At 35.7% G+C, this 18,693-nt stretch overlaps 1 protein-coding gene across 1 annotated transcript in view; it reads right to left on the bottom strand.

Annotated features, from left to right (window-relative positions):
• Nucleotides 1–8,259: 8,259 nt before the first annotated feature.
• Nucleotides 8,260–18,693, bottom strand: part of LOC138329835 (uncharacterized) — a 150,913-nt gene continuing 140,479 nt past the window's right edge. Inside the window, exons 7-9 of the mRNA XM_069277126.1 lie at nucleotides 9,725–9,745; nucleotides 9,393–9,413; nucleotides 8,260–8,322 (exon numbers count right to left, since the gene is read on the bottom strand). Coding sequence (XP_069133227.1) covers nucleotides 8,260–8,322; nucleotides 9,393–9,413; nucleotides 9,725–9,745 — 105 coding nt within the window. The remainder of the gene's footprint in view (nucleotides 8,323–9,392; nucleotides 9,414–9,724; nucleotides 9,746–18,693) is intronic.

The raw sequence follows: 18,693 nt of genomic DNA on the forward strand, positions 1-18,693 counted from the left end.
AAACATATGTGTATTTTTAAAGGATTTTATGTTTTTAGCAGAAGAATCGTGGACATTCCCCTCCCAACACTACTCATAGAGAAAAAAAATCTCATAATAATAATTACATAAATTACATATTTCCTGATCTATGATTCAGACAGTTCCAAACTACAATTACATTTTTAACAGCCAGGGTCATGTAAGGATGTGCCAGGTTTATTGGTGGAGGAAAGGCGGAGTTCCCGGAGAAAAACCACCGCCAGCAGTCAATATCTGGCACCTGCCCCTGTAGATTCGAACAGGCTACCCAGAGGTGGAGGGTTTGTGGTAATATGTCGAGACATCATACCAATCGGCCATCGCAGCCCCAATTATAACTAGAACATGGTTAGATCCACTCTCTTTTAGTGAACAACTGGACAATGTTCGGCTCGTGCCAGAACGAAACGTACCACTGTGTTCGAATTATTATCCTTGATTTGTTTGTCCTGGAGATACAGTCATTTCGGTATCACGACTGTTACTTTGGTTTTCTTCAAACTGCTGCAGGTTGGCGTAGGATTTCATCACTCCAGGGAAATAAATCTACACATCTATTTCGATGATTCCCTCATACTCAACCGAGTCTAGGAATCGCTGGAGCGGTGACAGATGACAGGTTGGGGGGCTTACCTCGACGGCCATTGCCAGTCGGGGGAGTGGTCTGGGAATCAGGTCTCCGAGCACATAAACGTGCTGGAGATACGGCTGTTAGGTTGGCTCTGCAGGCTATTCGGAAGATTCTACATTCGAAGGTGGTTTGTGTGACTAGTGACAACTCTACAGCTGTCGTGTATCTGGAGAGAAAGAGTGGGGGCAAAGTCTCATGGTCTTTGTGCCCTCGTCATTCGTGTTCTTCTTTTCTGTCAGGAAATGCGGTTGACTCTCTTAGTCAAGCATCTTCCAGACAGGTTGAATGTTCTGGCGGATACTCTTCTCAGGCGCCGCAAGCCGGTTGTGACAGAAAGGCAGCTAAATCTCCCGATCATCGAGGGCATTTGCTTGGTGTGGAACAGACCTCATATAGACCTTTTCGCCACTTCGCCACTAATTGTCCACTTTTGTCATGCCGGTGCCAGACCAAATGACTTAGGCTGTGGACGCTCTATCTCTAGAATTGGAGGGGATACATGCTTATGCATTTCCTCCATTCAAACTGGTGGGCAGGGTTCTAATAGAAGTTTCGGGAGCATCATTTTCCCCTCCTTTCGATAGCGCCCTTGTGACCGAGACAATCCTGGTTTCCGGAGCTCTTGTCGTTTCGGTTGGTGGATGTTCCTCTGGTTTTCCCACTCAGAACTAAAATCCTCCGCCAGCCTTGGTCCGGAAGATCCATTCAAGTGCGTGGAAGCTATCTGGGGAGCCCAACAGTCATGGAAGATCGTCTGTGATTGGTGTATCGACAGGAAGATTGATCAGGTCAAGGCCTCTGCCCAGCTGATTGCGGATTCCCTTCTCTATTTGTTTTGGGAACGCAAACTTGCCTCTAGTACTATTGCAGGCTATCGCATGGTTATTTCCAGTGTACTATATGCTCATGGTAGACCAGACTTAGGGTCTTCCAGCTCTTTGTCTGCCTTGATTAGGTGGTTCAGTCTGGACAGGCCTAGGGTACGGCAATTAGCTCCACAGTGAAATCTAACACTTGTGTTACTGAAAGGGGCTCCTTAAGAGCCTTTAGTGTCGGTCTCCATTTAGGTTTTTACTTTTGACTTCCTGCTTGCTTTTGCCTCAGGCCGTAGGAGGAGTGATATCCATCTATTCACTTTTCGTGCTTCGTTGGGCCAGATAAAGCTCTGTTACCCTACACAGTGATCCTGCCTTTTTGGTAAAGATTCACAATATCTATTGAGTCGAAGGAGAATGATACGCTGCTTTGTCCCAGTCGGACGCTTAGGTTTCCCATTGATAAAATTAGGGGGCGATGTACTATTCTTGCCCATTAAACAGTGTCAGCAGGATTTCTCCTCCCAGTACGTCTCCAGATGGATATGTCAGGTGATCAGGATTGCTTATGAGCAGTCTAATTATCAATTTGGGGCGAAATGCAAGGAGATGCCCCTTGAGGTTAGAGCCCTTGCGGCTTCTTTGGCTCTCCATAATGGGTCCTGGTTCCAGGACATCATGTCTGCTGCCTTTTGGCGTAGTCAGACTACTTTCAATGACTTTTACCTACGGTCCATGTCCTCTTATTCTAATTGACTGTTTCCCTAGGATCCCGTTGTGGCGGCCCAGTCTGTGACTGTTCCTCCTCAGCAGATATTATATGTATTTGTAGTTTTTAACTTATGCGAGCAGGCATCACAATGGTACACCTTTTTCATGGGAGGTATATCTAAAATTGAAGGAGAATAATTCGAACCCAGTTGCTTTCTTTTTATTTTTTTTAATTATTGGGGAGGGGGTTGCAGGTCATCTCGCTACTTCTGCTAAGAAAACATACATCTATCCTTTATAATGCACATATGTTTAGACAAGAGTCAGTTCAATTCAGAATAACTGTTACAATGTGTGTTGATAGAATATTTGGTGTTTTGTTTTTGTTTTTCAATTCTTTTCTTCTGCATTTTCTTTTCGGTGTGTGTTGGGGGGGGGTTTTCCCACCTCACTCATGCGATATATCTTTTTATAGTACACATGTGTTTACACAAGGGTTAGTGCGATTCGAAATGACTGTTACAAGGTGTTTTGTCCATCAATTGTTTTACTTGAGATGTAAGTTATGACATTTATCGATTCTTAGGGGAAAAAAAGCTGAAAATTTCATTGTTTTCTCGTCATTTCACAAAAATGAGAAGACGTACTTTCATTATTATTATTTAATCGTATTCAGTATGATTCAATCATATTTAAAAATGTGTTTATTTGCCTCTGTGTGTTTTCTGGTTCTCTATCTATGCGCGTATATACGAATGTGTCATTTTGGCCATTTTTTGATATTTTCTTATGGGGGGGGGGCTCTCTTTTTCCGACCTCATTGATGTGATCTATCTTTTTTATAGTACACATATATTTACACAAGGGTTAGTGCAATTCGAAATGACTGTTACAAGGTGATTTGTCCATCATTTTTTTTACTTGTGATAAAAATTATTATATTCATCGAAATTGTAGGGAAAAAAGCTGAAAATTTCATTGTTTTCCCGTCATTTCACAAATATGAGAAGACGTAACGTGATTATTATGATTTTATCATATTCAGAATGTTTCAATTATATGAAAAATGTGTTTATGTGCCTCTAAATGTTGTCTGGTTCTCTATCTATGCGCATATATGCGAATGTGTCATTTTGGCCATTTTTGATACCTGATATTCAAGATGGCCGCCATATGACCCCCATGGGACATTAGTTGTAAATGGCAACAAGCATAAAATGAAACTAGACATCATACCGGTCCTAAAAAACATGTTTCAAAAAACTGTCAGAGGGGTACATGGGAACCTTTATCCCCTCCCCTACTATATGTTTTTAGGATTGCACTTAAAGGTAGTTTGTGTATTTTTTTTTATTCTATCGAGTTTCAATACGTTAATTTCGTTGTCTTATACCTAATTTTATGTTGGGCTGCGGTGTGTATATTTTGAACAACCAGCAATGATCTCAACATAACGCTGTTCATTATATATCATTAAATTAATCTATTCTTATTTATTATTTTTGTAATTGTAAACATTTTGTCATATTTGGCAATATTTAGTTTAATGATATAGCTATATTATCCATTATCATTTCATCTATAATATTAGCCTCGTGATCGTTTAACCACCATGACATCGGATCAGCTAGCAGACTTAAATAAAAATATCTCTGTAGTAAATTCGTCTTAATTTACTATTTTGATAGCGTGACATTTGAAGTTAATCATGTTGTGGCAAACCTGTTTACCCACATGTAACATATATTTTATTGTCCACAGCAAGTAATAATCTCAACAGAATGTTGTTAATTATGTTATTTTTAATTGTTCATATTTCTTCTTTTTGTAATTATAGATGCGGTATCATTTTTGGCGATATTTAGATAAATGATAAAACTATTTCATCCATTATTATTTTTTATGTTAGGTTATTTATCGTTTAACCATCACGATTTCGGATAAGATAGCAAACATAAATAATTACATTGATGATTTCTGTCCTAAATTTGCCATACTTTTGATTTTTATTCTGGGAAGTTTATGGTTAAGCGTGTTAAACATAGTTACCTACAACCCATAACATATATTATACTGTTCAGTCCTACAATATAAAGCCTGGTAATAATCATCAGATAACTGTAGTCTCTGAAATAACTATATAATGCTCCAATTGAAGCTTCCTGTGAGAGTATGTAATACGGAAGGTAAGGAGGTATGTTAAAAAATAATTGATAAGTTTTCTGTATACAGTATATGTGCCTTTGGAATAAGCGATATTATTTACTGGTTGTCCCAAAAAACATGTCCTGTCTTTGACAGGTAATAACTTTTGCAATACTAAACCATTTTTGAAAATTCGAAATGCTATTGAGGGTATTGGTATCCTAATTTAACTTAATTTGGTACAAATGTACTGATCACATTATCATTACGTGTGATAATGGCATAATAGAAATTATGGCGTTATCTATGTTGACACGATTCAGTGACTTTCCATCAACATGAAGATTCAGGCTGAAATTATTGGACTCTACTATACGACCAGAAAATCACCTACTTTATTGAATATAATCATACAAAAAATCACCCAGGATTCATTTGTCCATCTCCAGGAAACATATTTAAAGACTTGTATCAAAATTTGAATTTCAGGGACAGAATTCAGAATGCTATCGAAAAGAAGGATGAACTCCTTAAATACATACACTTTAACTAGAAGTTATAAATTTTCTGAACAAATCGCTAAATTAGCGAAATGTGACTTTCTCATGAATTTCAATACAAGTATTCAGAAGCAGATTGCCAGGTTGTTATATATCGTTGTACAAAATAGATCTTTACTTTTCTTAACGTATAAATATGAAATTTGTCCATCTATTGAAACACTTCTTACAAAGGGTCAAACTCGGGGCATGTTGTTTGGGAAACCATGTATGTATCAACTGGATTACAGGCATGTCAACAGTGGTGTAATGTCATGGTTATAGTCATTGTTTTTAGATATACATATAAAATGTAACATTATTAAGACGCTTTGTAATAATATAGTTTGATTTTAAAGAAGTTGGAAACAAGAGTACATACTAAGTTACAAGTCGTATATTGTTATGTAATTATATCCAAAATAAGGGAGCAAGTTTGACTGTTAAATAAGCTCATGTTGCAAGCAGTTTTACCACAAATCCCATAGGACGCCTATATAAAACTGAAAGTATGCCACGATATTTGTAAACGTTTGAATATGTTTTATAGAACAATCTAGCACGTAGCATATTAGTGCAATGCTATCGAATTTATGCTATGTTGAGGAAAGCAAACAAGGTAATACATCACCGTGTAAATGTAGTAAGATACTCACAAGCTGAAAGAGAAGAAAACTAAGAATTAGATAACAAAAAATAACGATAAACAGACAGATAGAAAAACAGTACCCAGTATCACTCCCCGTTCTAGACATCATAATATGGTTTTGAATCTGCTATATAACTTTTAAATACTTTTTTTTCACAAAATGAGTATTTAAGGAACTTTTTCATAAGCAGTTTAATAATTTCAAAATAAAACATTTCTGGAATTTTGTCAATTCTCATTGGTCAAATACATGCCACGTTTTTACCGATAGAGCACTATATCGCCCGATTATACCAAAAGAATTTTATAAAAAAAAAAAAAAAAAAATATTGTACAGATATTTTTAGATAACGTTATTGTCTACGTTACCAAAACGCTTCGTATTCGTGGCGCTTTAAAACAAATGCTTTGATGACCCGAAGCGTAACCACGAAATGTGACAGACGACGTCGACAGTTTCTATTTCTATCAAAGTTGATGAAGCTGATAACTACTGTTTAAACTTTTAACGTTTCAACGTTAACACGATAGGGGAATAGGAAACATTGAATAGCATTTATTAAGTATCTTGAGACATTGGATAATGAATATGTTTCATGTTCGTTCTGAAATTCCGACTAGACCAATTACAACACTAGTCCTAATCATAAGAGCATACAGTTTAATGTTAATATATTTTTGGTATAAAAGTTGATTATTTCATTGGAGAAGGAAACATGCATTTGGCTGTGTCTGCAACATGGAGCTACAGGTGTAATGTAATAATGTTCTAAAGAACATATACACGTATATGCATGCAATTACATTCGGGTACATAGATATACGTGTACATATAATAAAAGCATCAAATGTACAAAATGCGTTTTCATTATGTTGGTTTTAATCAAACATTTAAATTCACACTCATTACAAAATGTGAAAAAAAATATAGAAAATTAATAAAACAATACTCCGACTACGAACTACGTCCTCGTTCGATACTTTTTCTTTGGTTTATATAATCATGTCTCGACCTCATCAAAATGTTTATTTGCATAATTAGATTTGAATGAAATCGCTATATTGACAGGTAAAGATAACAGGGCGGACACTATCTAGAACTCAAACGGTACCATTATCAAATACACTTTGAACAATGATTAGGTGGTTAAAACGGTATATTGGATTTTATTTGCAAACGCTTTTACTTTTTTATCATTTTTTGTTGTTGTTTTTTTCTTCTAAAATAAGTTTTCTATTTTCATTCTAATATCATACATGCAAAAAGAGGTTATTGTGGATTATATATAAAGATATATGTATATAGCTCTAATTTAAAACAGCCATAGGCCAATACATTAGAATAAGAACTATCTGATACCCTTTTATTTTAGGCCGGTCTTGTATTATTAAATGTCAGATTTTTTTTCAAAACCATTGTTTCAAAATTCAAAGAACTCAATTAAAATAAAAATCGAATTATCAGACTTTCATTGTCAAAAGGCTTTTAGCATCTCATCTTACCCTGATAATTTTCTAAAGGAAATATAAAACTCACGTGCAGGCAATACATGCATATAGTTGAAGTATTCCGGACCTCTAACGAACTGAATAATGTCGATATGATATGAAAATGTGTCTATATGTAAAACACTTACTATTAAAATATACACAGGTCGTTCGGTTATAGAATATAAAGCCTGGTTATAACCATTAGATAACTGCCCTCCCCGATATAACTCTCTTAGGCTTCTATTGGAGCTTTATGGTCAAGTATGTAATACGAAATGTAAGGAGCTATGATACGAAAAGTAAAAATGTATGTGATCATAATGGAGAATGGATCTGTACTATTCTTATATTTTGCCCGCCAAATAATTTTATGTTAACAAAATTACAATAATTATTTAATTTGTTGAACACTCTGGAATATGACAATGGTTATACTGTATAATTAGTGAAACAATTACTTGATTACGAGGGATACCTCGTTAACTTATCTCTATGAAAGTGGATATAACAAGAAAGCATATGTAGCACCTATACCGCACATCCTAATTTATGAAATTTTCACAGGCTATAACTAATGGACACTAACAAAAATACCAGAACATAGGAACTATAAATATGATGCAAGTACATGTAAATGCTGGATCAATATACTATCATCATTTGTTCAAATATTTAGTTCAATTTATCAACATGTAATTATAATGTATCTTTCCTACAAGAAATAATTAATTTATTTTGAGCCAAGTTTACTGTTATAGTAACTGTTCTTTACTTATAATCCTATTGGTATGAGTTATGTTAACATTAGTTATGTCTGTATCACTTAACACCTGGGATTTTTAAGAATGGTGTACATATCCATCTATGTAAACGTCTCGTACTTTTATGTTTTTTAGGATTTCACTTGAAGGTCATATTAGTTATTTTTTATTCTATGGAGTATCAATACGTTTATGTCGTTTTTTAATACCCAATTTTATGTTGGGCTACGGTGTGTATATTTTGAACAGCAAGTAATGATCTCAACAGAATGTTGCTAATTATGAGTTTTTTTTTCAATTAATCCATTCTTATTTATGCTTTTGGTAATTGTAAATATTTTGTCAATATTTAGTTTAATGATACAGCTATATTACCCATTATAATTTCTTCAATAATGTTAGTCTCGTGATCCTTTAACAACCATGACATCGGATCAGCTAGCAGACATAGATAAAAAACATTTATGATCTCTGTAGTAAATTCGTCTTAATACCTTTAGGTAAGATAGTGAAATTTCCGTCTCACTAAACTTTGGTTTAGCGTGTTAAATCTGTTTACCTACAACACATAACATATATTCTTTCATACCTACGGGTGTAATACTGGCTGGTCTAGGGCAATACACCCATGTCGTCTGAGGATGTATTGCAAAATCACTCTATCCTCGGTAAAATATTAACATTTTTTTCACAAAATTGACTGGTTTTACTCTAAAAGATGCAAACAACGGAATTTGTGTTGAAAATATCCCGTAATTTTTCATGTATAGAAAATTGACTTCCAGTCGTGGATTTCTTCGAATTTATTTCAAAATGGCGGGATATTATAGTTGTAAACTTGCAGTAAAACGTCGAGATATGAAAGAAAAAAATATTCTTTCATAAGTGGATATGACGGATAGAGATATTCTACCCTCGGGATCACAAAATGTTGCAAAACCCTCGGTATCGCCTCGGGTTTTAGAGATATTCTACCCTCGGGTAGAATATCCCTATCCTTCATATCCAGTCCTACAATATAAAGCCTGGTAATACTCATCAGATAACTGTCGTCTCTGATAAAACTATCTTATGTTTCGATTGCAGCTTCATTTGAAAGTATGTAATACAAAAGGTAAGGTGGTGCGTTATTATACGTATGTTAATGTAAGTGTCACCGAATCCTTGATATGATAACGTTATCAGTTTGAAAATAATTTATAAGGATTCTTTATGTATATCAACTGGATTAGCTTTTACATTATTTTTGGGCAAATTGCAACTGTTATGTACTTTGTTTACACCATTATTATGTTTGCGGTAAATACAAACATTGAGTTGTTGATAATACTTGCATAGTCTTGATTAATAGTGTCACCTAATCACGGATATGTTACTGGTGATATTCTGACAATAAGTGATACGATTTTGATACAGATATATAATTGGTATCCACTCGATGATATGTGATACTGCTGTGTCCGTTTAATACTATGATAATACCTGAGAGAATCGCGACACACAAAGAAAGAATATACGTTATTTAGACGTGTATGTTCAATGGCATTTCTCTATTAATACTAGTTTAACGTCTCAGTAAATGATTCACTATTGTATATGACTGACAATTTGATGAAATAGGATACTTACTTTGAAGTCATTCCCCTTGTACTGTAACATAAAAATGATTGATTTAGCAAGAATAAGACAACAACAAATCCTAATATAGATTCAGATGGGTTAGTGTGGATAACCAACATATACAAAACCTAGTCTTACTATTATCTGTTACTATGATTGATTCTATCACATTCATACATGTAAATGTCTGATGTCTCAACGCCACAAAGCCATTACCTTTATACTGTATCCTATAAATAATCTAACCGTTATCAATTAAGCAGTTAATATTCCTGTTCTCTGACCACCATATAAATAAAACAAAATGTCCCTACCGACAGAAGATAAACATCGGTACTTACGTGACACTCAGGACAGGTTTTCTGTGAATAAAATAATCGGCGGTTACATTATATCACGACATGTAACACATATATATACGTATGTATATTTATTAACATTTATATTATTTATTTATACGCCAGTGTTGTTTCCGAACCATAGCCAGTAATAGTTCATTATATAACATTTATGTTGTTACTTTATGGACAAGAACATGTAAGTAAAACAATTTAGTGGGAAATATGGCTTATGATAATTAACCAAAATCTTAGTAAAAATTCACAAATATTAAATGTTGCTAACAAGAGGCCTTTTAGTCTTAACGGTGATCTTATTACAAAATAAGACACCCACAATAATTTAAAAATGGTCCACCGTTGCCAAACAAGCACGACAATATCAGCGATCGTTGGATCAATATTAAATGATCAAATAAGCTCACATTTTCTTCACCCAACAACCAAGACAACCGCCAGATATTATAAGTTTCTAATATATTTGAACACTGTGACATTAAGAGTAGAGCAAAGTCATCTTTTTCAGTGTCTGTTTTACCAGTGACCTTGAATGGGAGTCAGGGTTACTCATTTGATCAAACTCGATAGCTCTTCATTCTAGCATGTCATAGGCCCAATAGCAGGTAGCTAAGCTTCACAATTATTGATATGAAGTCGTTAAAAATATCGGCTGTTGGCCTAAACTAAAGTTCGAGCTCATTAACTTGGACCAGCCTGACCAGCCTCAATTCCTATATCAGGTACCTAGTCCGCTTAGCTATTGTCAAGAAGACGGTTCCAGAATTAAGACTATTTGTACGAAGTCATTTGTACGAAAGGTTTGCGGACGAAAAACGCTTACGACAGATATCATTAGACAAAGCATTATGACTATAGGTCATCCTTATCTTAAAGGTCAGATGACAATAAAAATACATGTTATCACAACATCGTATTCCATAGGGAGCATGGCAGTTATTTATGAAGGAATCTTAAGGCGAGACTTGAACACCAATTTTAAATTGTTGATGCCATTACAAAGAAAGTATGGGCTCTCATAATTTTGGTAAGTCCCTCAGGAAAATCTTGAGTCCAAGACTCGTCTCGGCGAGTCCCGTTAATTACTGCTTGGCCATCGCTTTATATGAACTCACAATCCGTAAATTATTTGAATCACATCCTAGTAGTTATTGCACACAATCAGCAAAGAGTAACACTTTATTGGAAGAAAAAGGAAACCAGATATTATGAGGACAAATTCAATGATAAAACGCTAGAAACTGCACTAAGCTATCATCAAGTACTCAACGGCTTAACGTTTCGGAATGATCATAGCAAATAGGACACCATATACGCCCGGCAATTTATTGTAAAATATTAGTTTAATATAATCGATACAGTACCTGAACCGTTTAACGTTCCCAACTTTGCGTTTCGTTTGCGTTTGCGTTATTTCCGTTAGCAATCGTTAGCGTTAGCAATCGTTTATCGTTAATCGTTATCGTTTGCGTTAGCAATCGTTAATCGTTTGTTGCGTTTATAATCGTTTGCGTTAATCGTTAGCAGGACCCACTTTCGCTAACGTTAGCCACTAAAAATAGAACCAAATGCCGGTGAGATGCTTTGACGATCCGGATATGATATAACGTTTACCGCTTCGTGTAGAAGCGATTATCATAACATCTATGAAATAAAAAAAAATATGACTAAAGTGTATTGTATTGCATTTTATATCTCTTTTGGATGTATATATGTTTGTTAGATGTGGTTGAAATAAAAATATGTACAGTAACAAGATCGCATACATGACGTACGCTCCTATCCGTGAAAACGTTCTGAAATACTCGTATTTAAATGACATTTCAAAACTTAATGTGATTATCACTTTTTGTTTATTATTATCAGAAACATATATCCTATATATGTTTGTAGTTACTATGATTTCTGCGAAAGCAATTCAAATATTAACGAAACTGTCTTACAGAATATTAATGTCAAAAGCATTATTTTAGAAAGAATCCACGACAACTAAAAGATTACACAAGAAAATAGCTAAAACAGATAATAAAAATATAAAAAAAATGTTATAACAAACACGCTGCATAATATTCTTCTTGTTATGTTAAATATTATCAATAGACGAAGAACGCAAAAAAAGACTCGTGAGATTTGTAAATAAATTTGTGAAATTTAAAATCATGAACATGGCGAGTTTGAACACGGGGAATAGGTGAGATTTGGCCTTTATATGTACATATTTTTAACGCAATTAATTAGTACTTGTATCTATATGAAAATGGAATGAATGATGTAAATGTTTGCAATGTACGAGTATGCCTACAACTACATGTAGAACACGTGTAGAGAATTCGAACTGTGCAGGGGTCGATTTGTACATGTATCTGTACGTTACATTGTAAGCCTTCACACATAATGTACGCGTGTCAAATCAGACACGGATATACGTTTAGCTCATATCAATAAAAACTGGACAGTCACGGGCACCTTCTCACATGTGTTCGTTGTTATTTGTACCTTCAATCTTTTCAATTCCCAGCGTGACGCGCACGGCTATTTCAACTACATGTATATAGGTCACGACTGGTGTTACCTTGTGTCGACCCCCTGTAGGTGGCCACGGGCGGAGTTCACCTGTAAATTTTACACCTTCTTGGGAGGGAGACTAACTTTATACCCAACTTACCTGTGCCCCGTACAAAAATGTACACTGTGACAGTACATTTCACGGACATATATGTACTGTCGTATTTCAAAGTTTTGATGTGTGCAATATGCTTTCCTATAGATTACGTTGGAATGAATTAGCTTACATTTATATGTAGTGTACATTGTATGAAAAACTAATTTGTATTAACTGTAAATTGAAGAGTTGCTTGATGTGAAATGTGATCAAATAACTATATTTCTTGCACCAGTTACAAATATACGTAGAAAAATTTTACAGTTATCTTCAGTGTACATACATGTATGCATGTTAGTGGGGGAGGAGAAGTGGGTTCCCATGTACCCCTCTAGCAGTTTTTCGAAACATGTTTTATTAGGACCGTTATGATGTTTAGTTTAATTTTATGTTTGTTGCCATTGACAACTTATGTCCCATGGGGGTCATATGGCGGCCATCTTGGATTTCAGGTATCAAAAATGGCCAAAATGACACATTCGCATATATGCGCATAGATAGAGAACCAGACAACATTCAGAGACAAATAAACACATTTTTGGATATGATTAAAACATGCTGAATACGATTAAATCATAATAATGACGTTACGTCTTCTTATTTTTGTGAAATGACGGGAAAACAATGAAATTTTCAGCTTTTTTTCCCTAAAAAATCGATAAATGTCATAATTTTTATCACAAGTAAAAAAATTGATGGACAAATCACCTTGTAACAGTCATTTCGAATTGCACCAACCCTTGTGTAAACATATGTGTACTATAAAAAGATAGATCGCATGAGTGAGGTGGGAAAAAGAGAGGGACCCCCCCCCCCTACACACACACACAGAAAAGAAAACGCAGAAGAAAAAAATTGAAAAACAAAATCAATAAATTAAAACTCCAAATATTCTGTCAACACACATTGTAACGGTTATTCTGATTTGAACTGACTCTTGTCTAAACATATGTGCATTATAAAAGGATAGATTTATGGTTTTTAGCAGAAGAAGCGAGATGACCTCCAACCCCCTCCCCAATAATTTAAAAGAAATATATTCCCGGATCCAGTTAACATCCAAAGGCTAGTTCACATGTTTTATCCATAATTCAGGCAGTTCCCAATAACCATAATAATTTATTTATTTTTAGTGAAAACAACTGGGTTCGAATCTCCTTCAATGTTTGGATATACCTCCCCATGAAAAAGGTGTACCATTGTGATTCCTGCTCGCATAAGTTAAAAACTACGAATACATATAATATCTGCTGAGGAGGAACAGTCACAGACTGGGCCGCCACAACGGGATCCTAGGAAAACAGTCAATTAGAATGAGAGGACAGGGACCGTAGGTAAAAGTCATTGAAAGTAGTCTGACCACGCCAAAAGGCAGCAGACATGATGTCCTGGAACCATGACCCATTATGGAGAGCCAAAGAAGCCGCTCATAGCAATCCTGATCACCTAACATATCCATCTGGAGATGTACTGGGAGGGAAAATCCTGCTAACCCTGTTTAATGGACAAGAATAATACATCGCCCCCTTGTTTTATCAAGGGAAAACCTAAGCGTCCGACTGGGACAAAGCAGCCGATCATTTTCCTTCCATTCAATAGAGATTGTGAATCTTTACCAAAAAGGCAGGATCAGTGAGTAGGGTAACAGAGCTATATCTGGCCCAACGAAGCACGATAAGTGAATAGATGCATATCACTCCTTCTATGGCCTGAGGCAAAAGCAAGCAGGAAGTCAAAAGTAAAAACCTTAATTGAGACCGACACCAAAGGCTCTTAACGAGCCCCTTTCATTCCCCTGTGGAGCTAACTGCCGTACCCTAGGCCTGTCCAGACTGAACCACCTAATCAAGGTAGACAAAGAGTTGGAAGACCCTAACTCTGGTCTACCATGAGAATGCAGTACACTGGAAATAGCCATGCGATAGCCTGCAATAGTACTAGAGGCAAGTTTGCGTTCCCTAAACAAATAGAGAGAAGGGAATCCGCAATCAGCTGGGCAGAGCCTTTCACCTGATCAATCTTCCTGTCGATACACCAATTACAGACGATCGTCCATGCATGTTAGACGGCATGTGAGGAAGACTTATTGATCGGGCGATGCGTGCTGACATGTCTTAAGAAAATCCTGACTGAGCGAGACCTCCTGAGATAGATTCCACGCTCTTGAATGGATCTTCCGGAACCGAGGCTGGCGCAGGAGATTGGTTCTGAGTGGGAAAACCAGAGTAATATCCACCAAGAGAAACGACAAGAGCTCCGGAAACCAGGATTGTCTCGGTCACAGGGGCGCTATCAGAAGGAGGGGAAAATGATGCTCCCGAAACTTCTATTAGAACCCTGCCCACCAGGTGGAATGGAGGGAATGCATAAGCATGTATCCCCTCCCAATCAAGAGATAGAGCGTCCACAGCCCAAGTCATTTGGTCTGGCACCGGAGAGACAAAAGTGGACAATTAGTGGCGAAGTGGCGAAAAGGTCTATATGAGGTATGTTCCACATCTAGCAAATGCCCTATATGATAGGGAGATTTAGCTGCCTTTTCTGTCACAACCGGCTTGTGGCGCCTGTAAAGAGTATCCGCCAGAACATTCAACATGTCTGGAAGATGCTTGACTAAGAGAGTCAACCGCATTTCCTGACAGAAGAGAAGAACACGAATAGCGAGGGCACAAAGGACGTGGGACTTTGCCCCCACCCTTTCCTCCCAGATACGCGACAACTGTAGAGTTGTCTGTAGTCACACAAACCACCTTGGAATGTAGAATCTTCCGAAAAGCCTGCAGCGCCAACCGAACAGCCTTATCTCCAGCACGTTGATGTGCTCGGAGACCTGATCCCCAGACCACTCCCCCAACTGGCAATGGCCGTCAAGGTAAGCCCCCCAACCTGTCATCTGTCATCGCTCCAACGATTCCTAGACTTGGTGGAGTATGAGGGAATCGTCGAAATAGATGTGTACATTCATTTTCCTGGAGTGATGAAAGCCTACGACAACCTGCAGCAGTTTGATGAAAACCAAAGTAAGAGTCGTGATACCGAAAGGATTTAGTTTGTGGTAATGAGCTGTGCTATACCATCGTGTCTTCAGGACAAAAAAAAACAAGGATAATAATTCAAACACAGTGGTACGTTTCGTTCTGGCACGAGCCGAAAATTTATGAAAAATTCTATGTTTCCAGCTGTTCACTAAAAGAGTGGATTATTACTGTTCTAGCCACGTTCTAGTTGTAATTGGGGCCGAGATGGCTGATTGTTATAATGTCTCGACATATAACCACAATCCCTCCACCTCTGGGTAGCTTTTTCGAATTTACAGGGGCAGGTGTCAGGTATTGACTGCTGGCGGTGTTTTTTCTCCGGGAACTCCGCCTTTCCTCCACCAATAAACCTGACACATCCTTACATGACCATGGCTGTTAAAAATGTAATTGTAGTTTGGAACTGTCTGAATCATAGATCAGGAAATATGTAATTTATGTAATAATAATAATGATATTTTTTTTCTCTATGAGTAGTGTTGGGAGGGGGGGGGGGGTGGTCCACGATTCTTCTGCTAAAAAACATAAAATCCTTTTAAAATACACATATGTTTACACAAGCGTAAGTTTAATTCGAAATGACTGGTACAAGTTGTTTTGTCCATCAATTGTTTTACTTATGATGTAATTATGACATTTATCGATATTTTAGGGGAAAAAAACTGAAAATTTCATTGTTTTCCCGTCTTTCACAAAAATGAGAAGACGTAACGTCATTATTATGATTTAATCGTATTCAGCATGTTTCAATCATATTTAAAAATGTGTTTATTTGCCTCTGTGTGTTGTCTGGTTCGCTATCCATGCGCGTATATACGAATGTGTCATTTTGGCCATTTTTTGATAACTTTTTTCTTTTTTTTTGGGGGGGGGGTCCCTCTCTTTTTCCGACCTCACTGATGCGATATATCTTTGTATAGTACACAAATGTTTACCCAAGGGTTGGGTCAATTCGAAATGACTATTACAAGGTGATTTAACCATTAATGTTTTACTTGTGATAAACATTCTGACATTTATTGATTTTTTTAGGGATAATAAACTGAAAATTTCATTGTTTTCCCGTCATTTCACAAAAATGAGAAGACATAACATCATTATTATGATTTAATCGTATTCAACATGCTTCAATCATATCAAAATATGTGTTTATTTGCCTATAAATGATGTCTGGTTCTCTATCTATGCGCATATATGCGAATGTGTCATTTTGGCCAGTTTTTGATAGTTTTTTAGGGGGGGGGGGTTCCCTCTCTTTTTCCGACCTCATTGATGCGATCTGTCTTTTTATAGTACACATATGTTTACACACGGGTTGGTTCAATTCGAAATGACTGTTACAAGGTGATTTGTCCATCAATTTTTTTATTTGTGATAAAAATTATGAGATTTTTCGATTTAAAAAAAAAAAAAAAGCTAAAAATTTCATTGTTTTCCCATCATTTCACAAAAATAAGAAGACGTAACGTCATTATTATGATTTAATCGTATTCAGGATGTTTCAATCATATGAAAATTTGATTTACAGCATTTTAAATGTGTTTGTGTGAAAATATTTCCATTTAAAGTACATGTACCAGTATACGCCTGATCGCTTCACTAATTATATATAAAGTTATGACATTGTGACGGTAATATTATTAATACAGTGTTCTTGTAACAATTTGTTTGTTATTTCTTAAAGTGTCGGACAAATTTGACACTTAGAATAATACAATTATCTCTTAATACATACGGTTGTACAAGTAATTTGTAAACGTACGTGTGAAGTGGAAACTTCGTATCGAGTACAGTCGTGTTTGACTTCATTGTGTGATTATCAGTAAAGATATGTTGTAACAATTTGTTATTTCTTAAAATATTGGGTAAATATGACACTTTAGAATAATACCATTCTTTCTCCATACATACAGTTGCACATGTCATTCATTTTGTAAACGTACATTATTTTGTACATGGAAACTTTGCATCGAGTACTGTCGTCTTTGACTTTATCATGTTCATATAGTTTTCATAGGCAAATGTTTATACGATATACAGAAACTTTAATCCCGAACATATTCCAGTTTTTCCTGTACTTTCGTTTGTATTTCAAAACATCAAGATCTGTAATTCATTTACCGTCAAGCCGTGTCCGTGATTATAACAATGGTATTTCCAGTTTATCATAGCCAATCGTTTTGCGTTAATCGTTCATCGGTAGTCTTTAATCGTTAGCGATAGCAATCGTTAGCGTTAGCTAACGGACGATTTTCTTGCGTTGCGTTTGCGTTAGACTGGGAACGTTTAAACGGTTCAGGTACTGTACATATTATGAAATAGGTCTGTAATGTGCAGATATATACACAAGACTGTACCAATAAGCTGTTAGCTTATGGAGAAGCGTTCACAAAATGTGAATGATGAATGAATTTTAATTCTTTTGGCCAGTGAAATAATAAATCACCCTAAAAATGTAATTCCATCAACTATCGTTTTTGTGCCGTAATAAATAACCATTTACAGGGATATTTGATCAACAAGTGAGTTTTGTTTCCTTTTCAAAAACAGAAAGTAAACAATATACAGTTTACCATTAGTTAACGCGATATCTCTCCTCACAAAAACTTTATAATGTTCTGAAGCGTTTTGTCAATAGCTTTGTTATCAATTTTCAGAACCTCTTTACTAGTTATGATATATAGGTATATGAATAATAATACAATGTACCCAATGTGATGCAGAATATACAATAAGGTAAAGACAAATTAAATAACTCCCTAATACCAAATAGGTGTTATATGAAATCGTCGTACTTAATAGAAGCGTTAAAACAATATGAATGCATTGTGGTTATCAATTGAAATCAAACACTTATTTTATCAAAAATAACAGATATTGCAATTAGAATACGTGGGTGTCAAATAGATGTCTTCAATATCAAAACGCAAACTTTAATGTTTCCCCTATAATGCGTGTTCGAACAACTTATACATGGTATCAAAGTCGATTTGATATATAAGATTATTCTGTCATAGGCAAGTGTTTTATGAAATAAATATCAAAACGGTTCAAGTCGTTCTTATCTGTTCTGAATTAAGACCATTGAGCTAATAAATTTTTCACATTGGGATACATATTATTGATGTGATAAATAAGAAAAAAAAAACATAAAATAAGTACAGTGTATTGCATTAAACAATACATATACGCGAATATGTATCCAATTGTAAAATCGTTAAAATAGTATTCGTCATAGAGCGTGACAATTACAG

This window comes from Argopecten irradians, chromosome 8 (genome assembly GCF_041381155.1).
Source record: "Argopecten irradians isolate NY chromosome 8, Ai_NY, whole genome shotgun sequence".
NCBI lineage: Eukaryota > Metazoa > Mollusca > Bivalvia > Pectinida > Pectinidae > Argopecten > Argopecten irradians.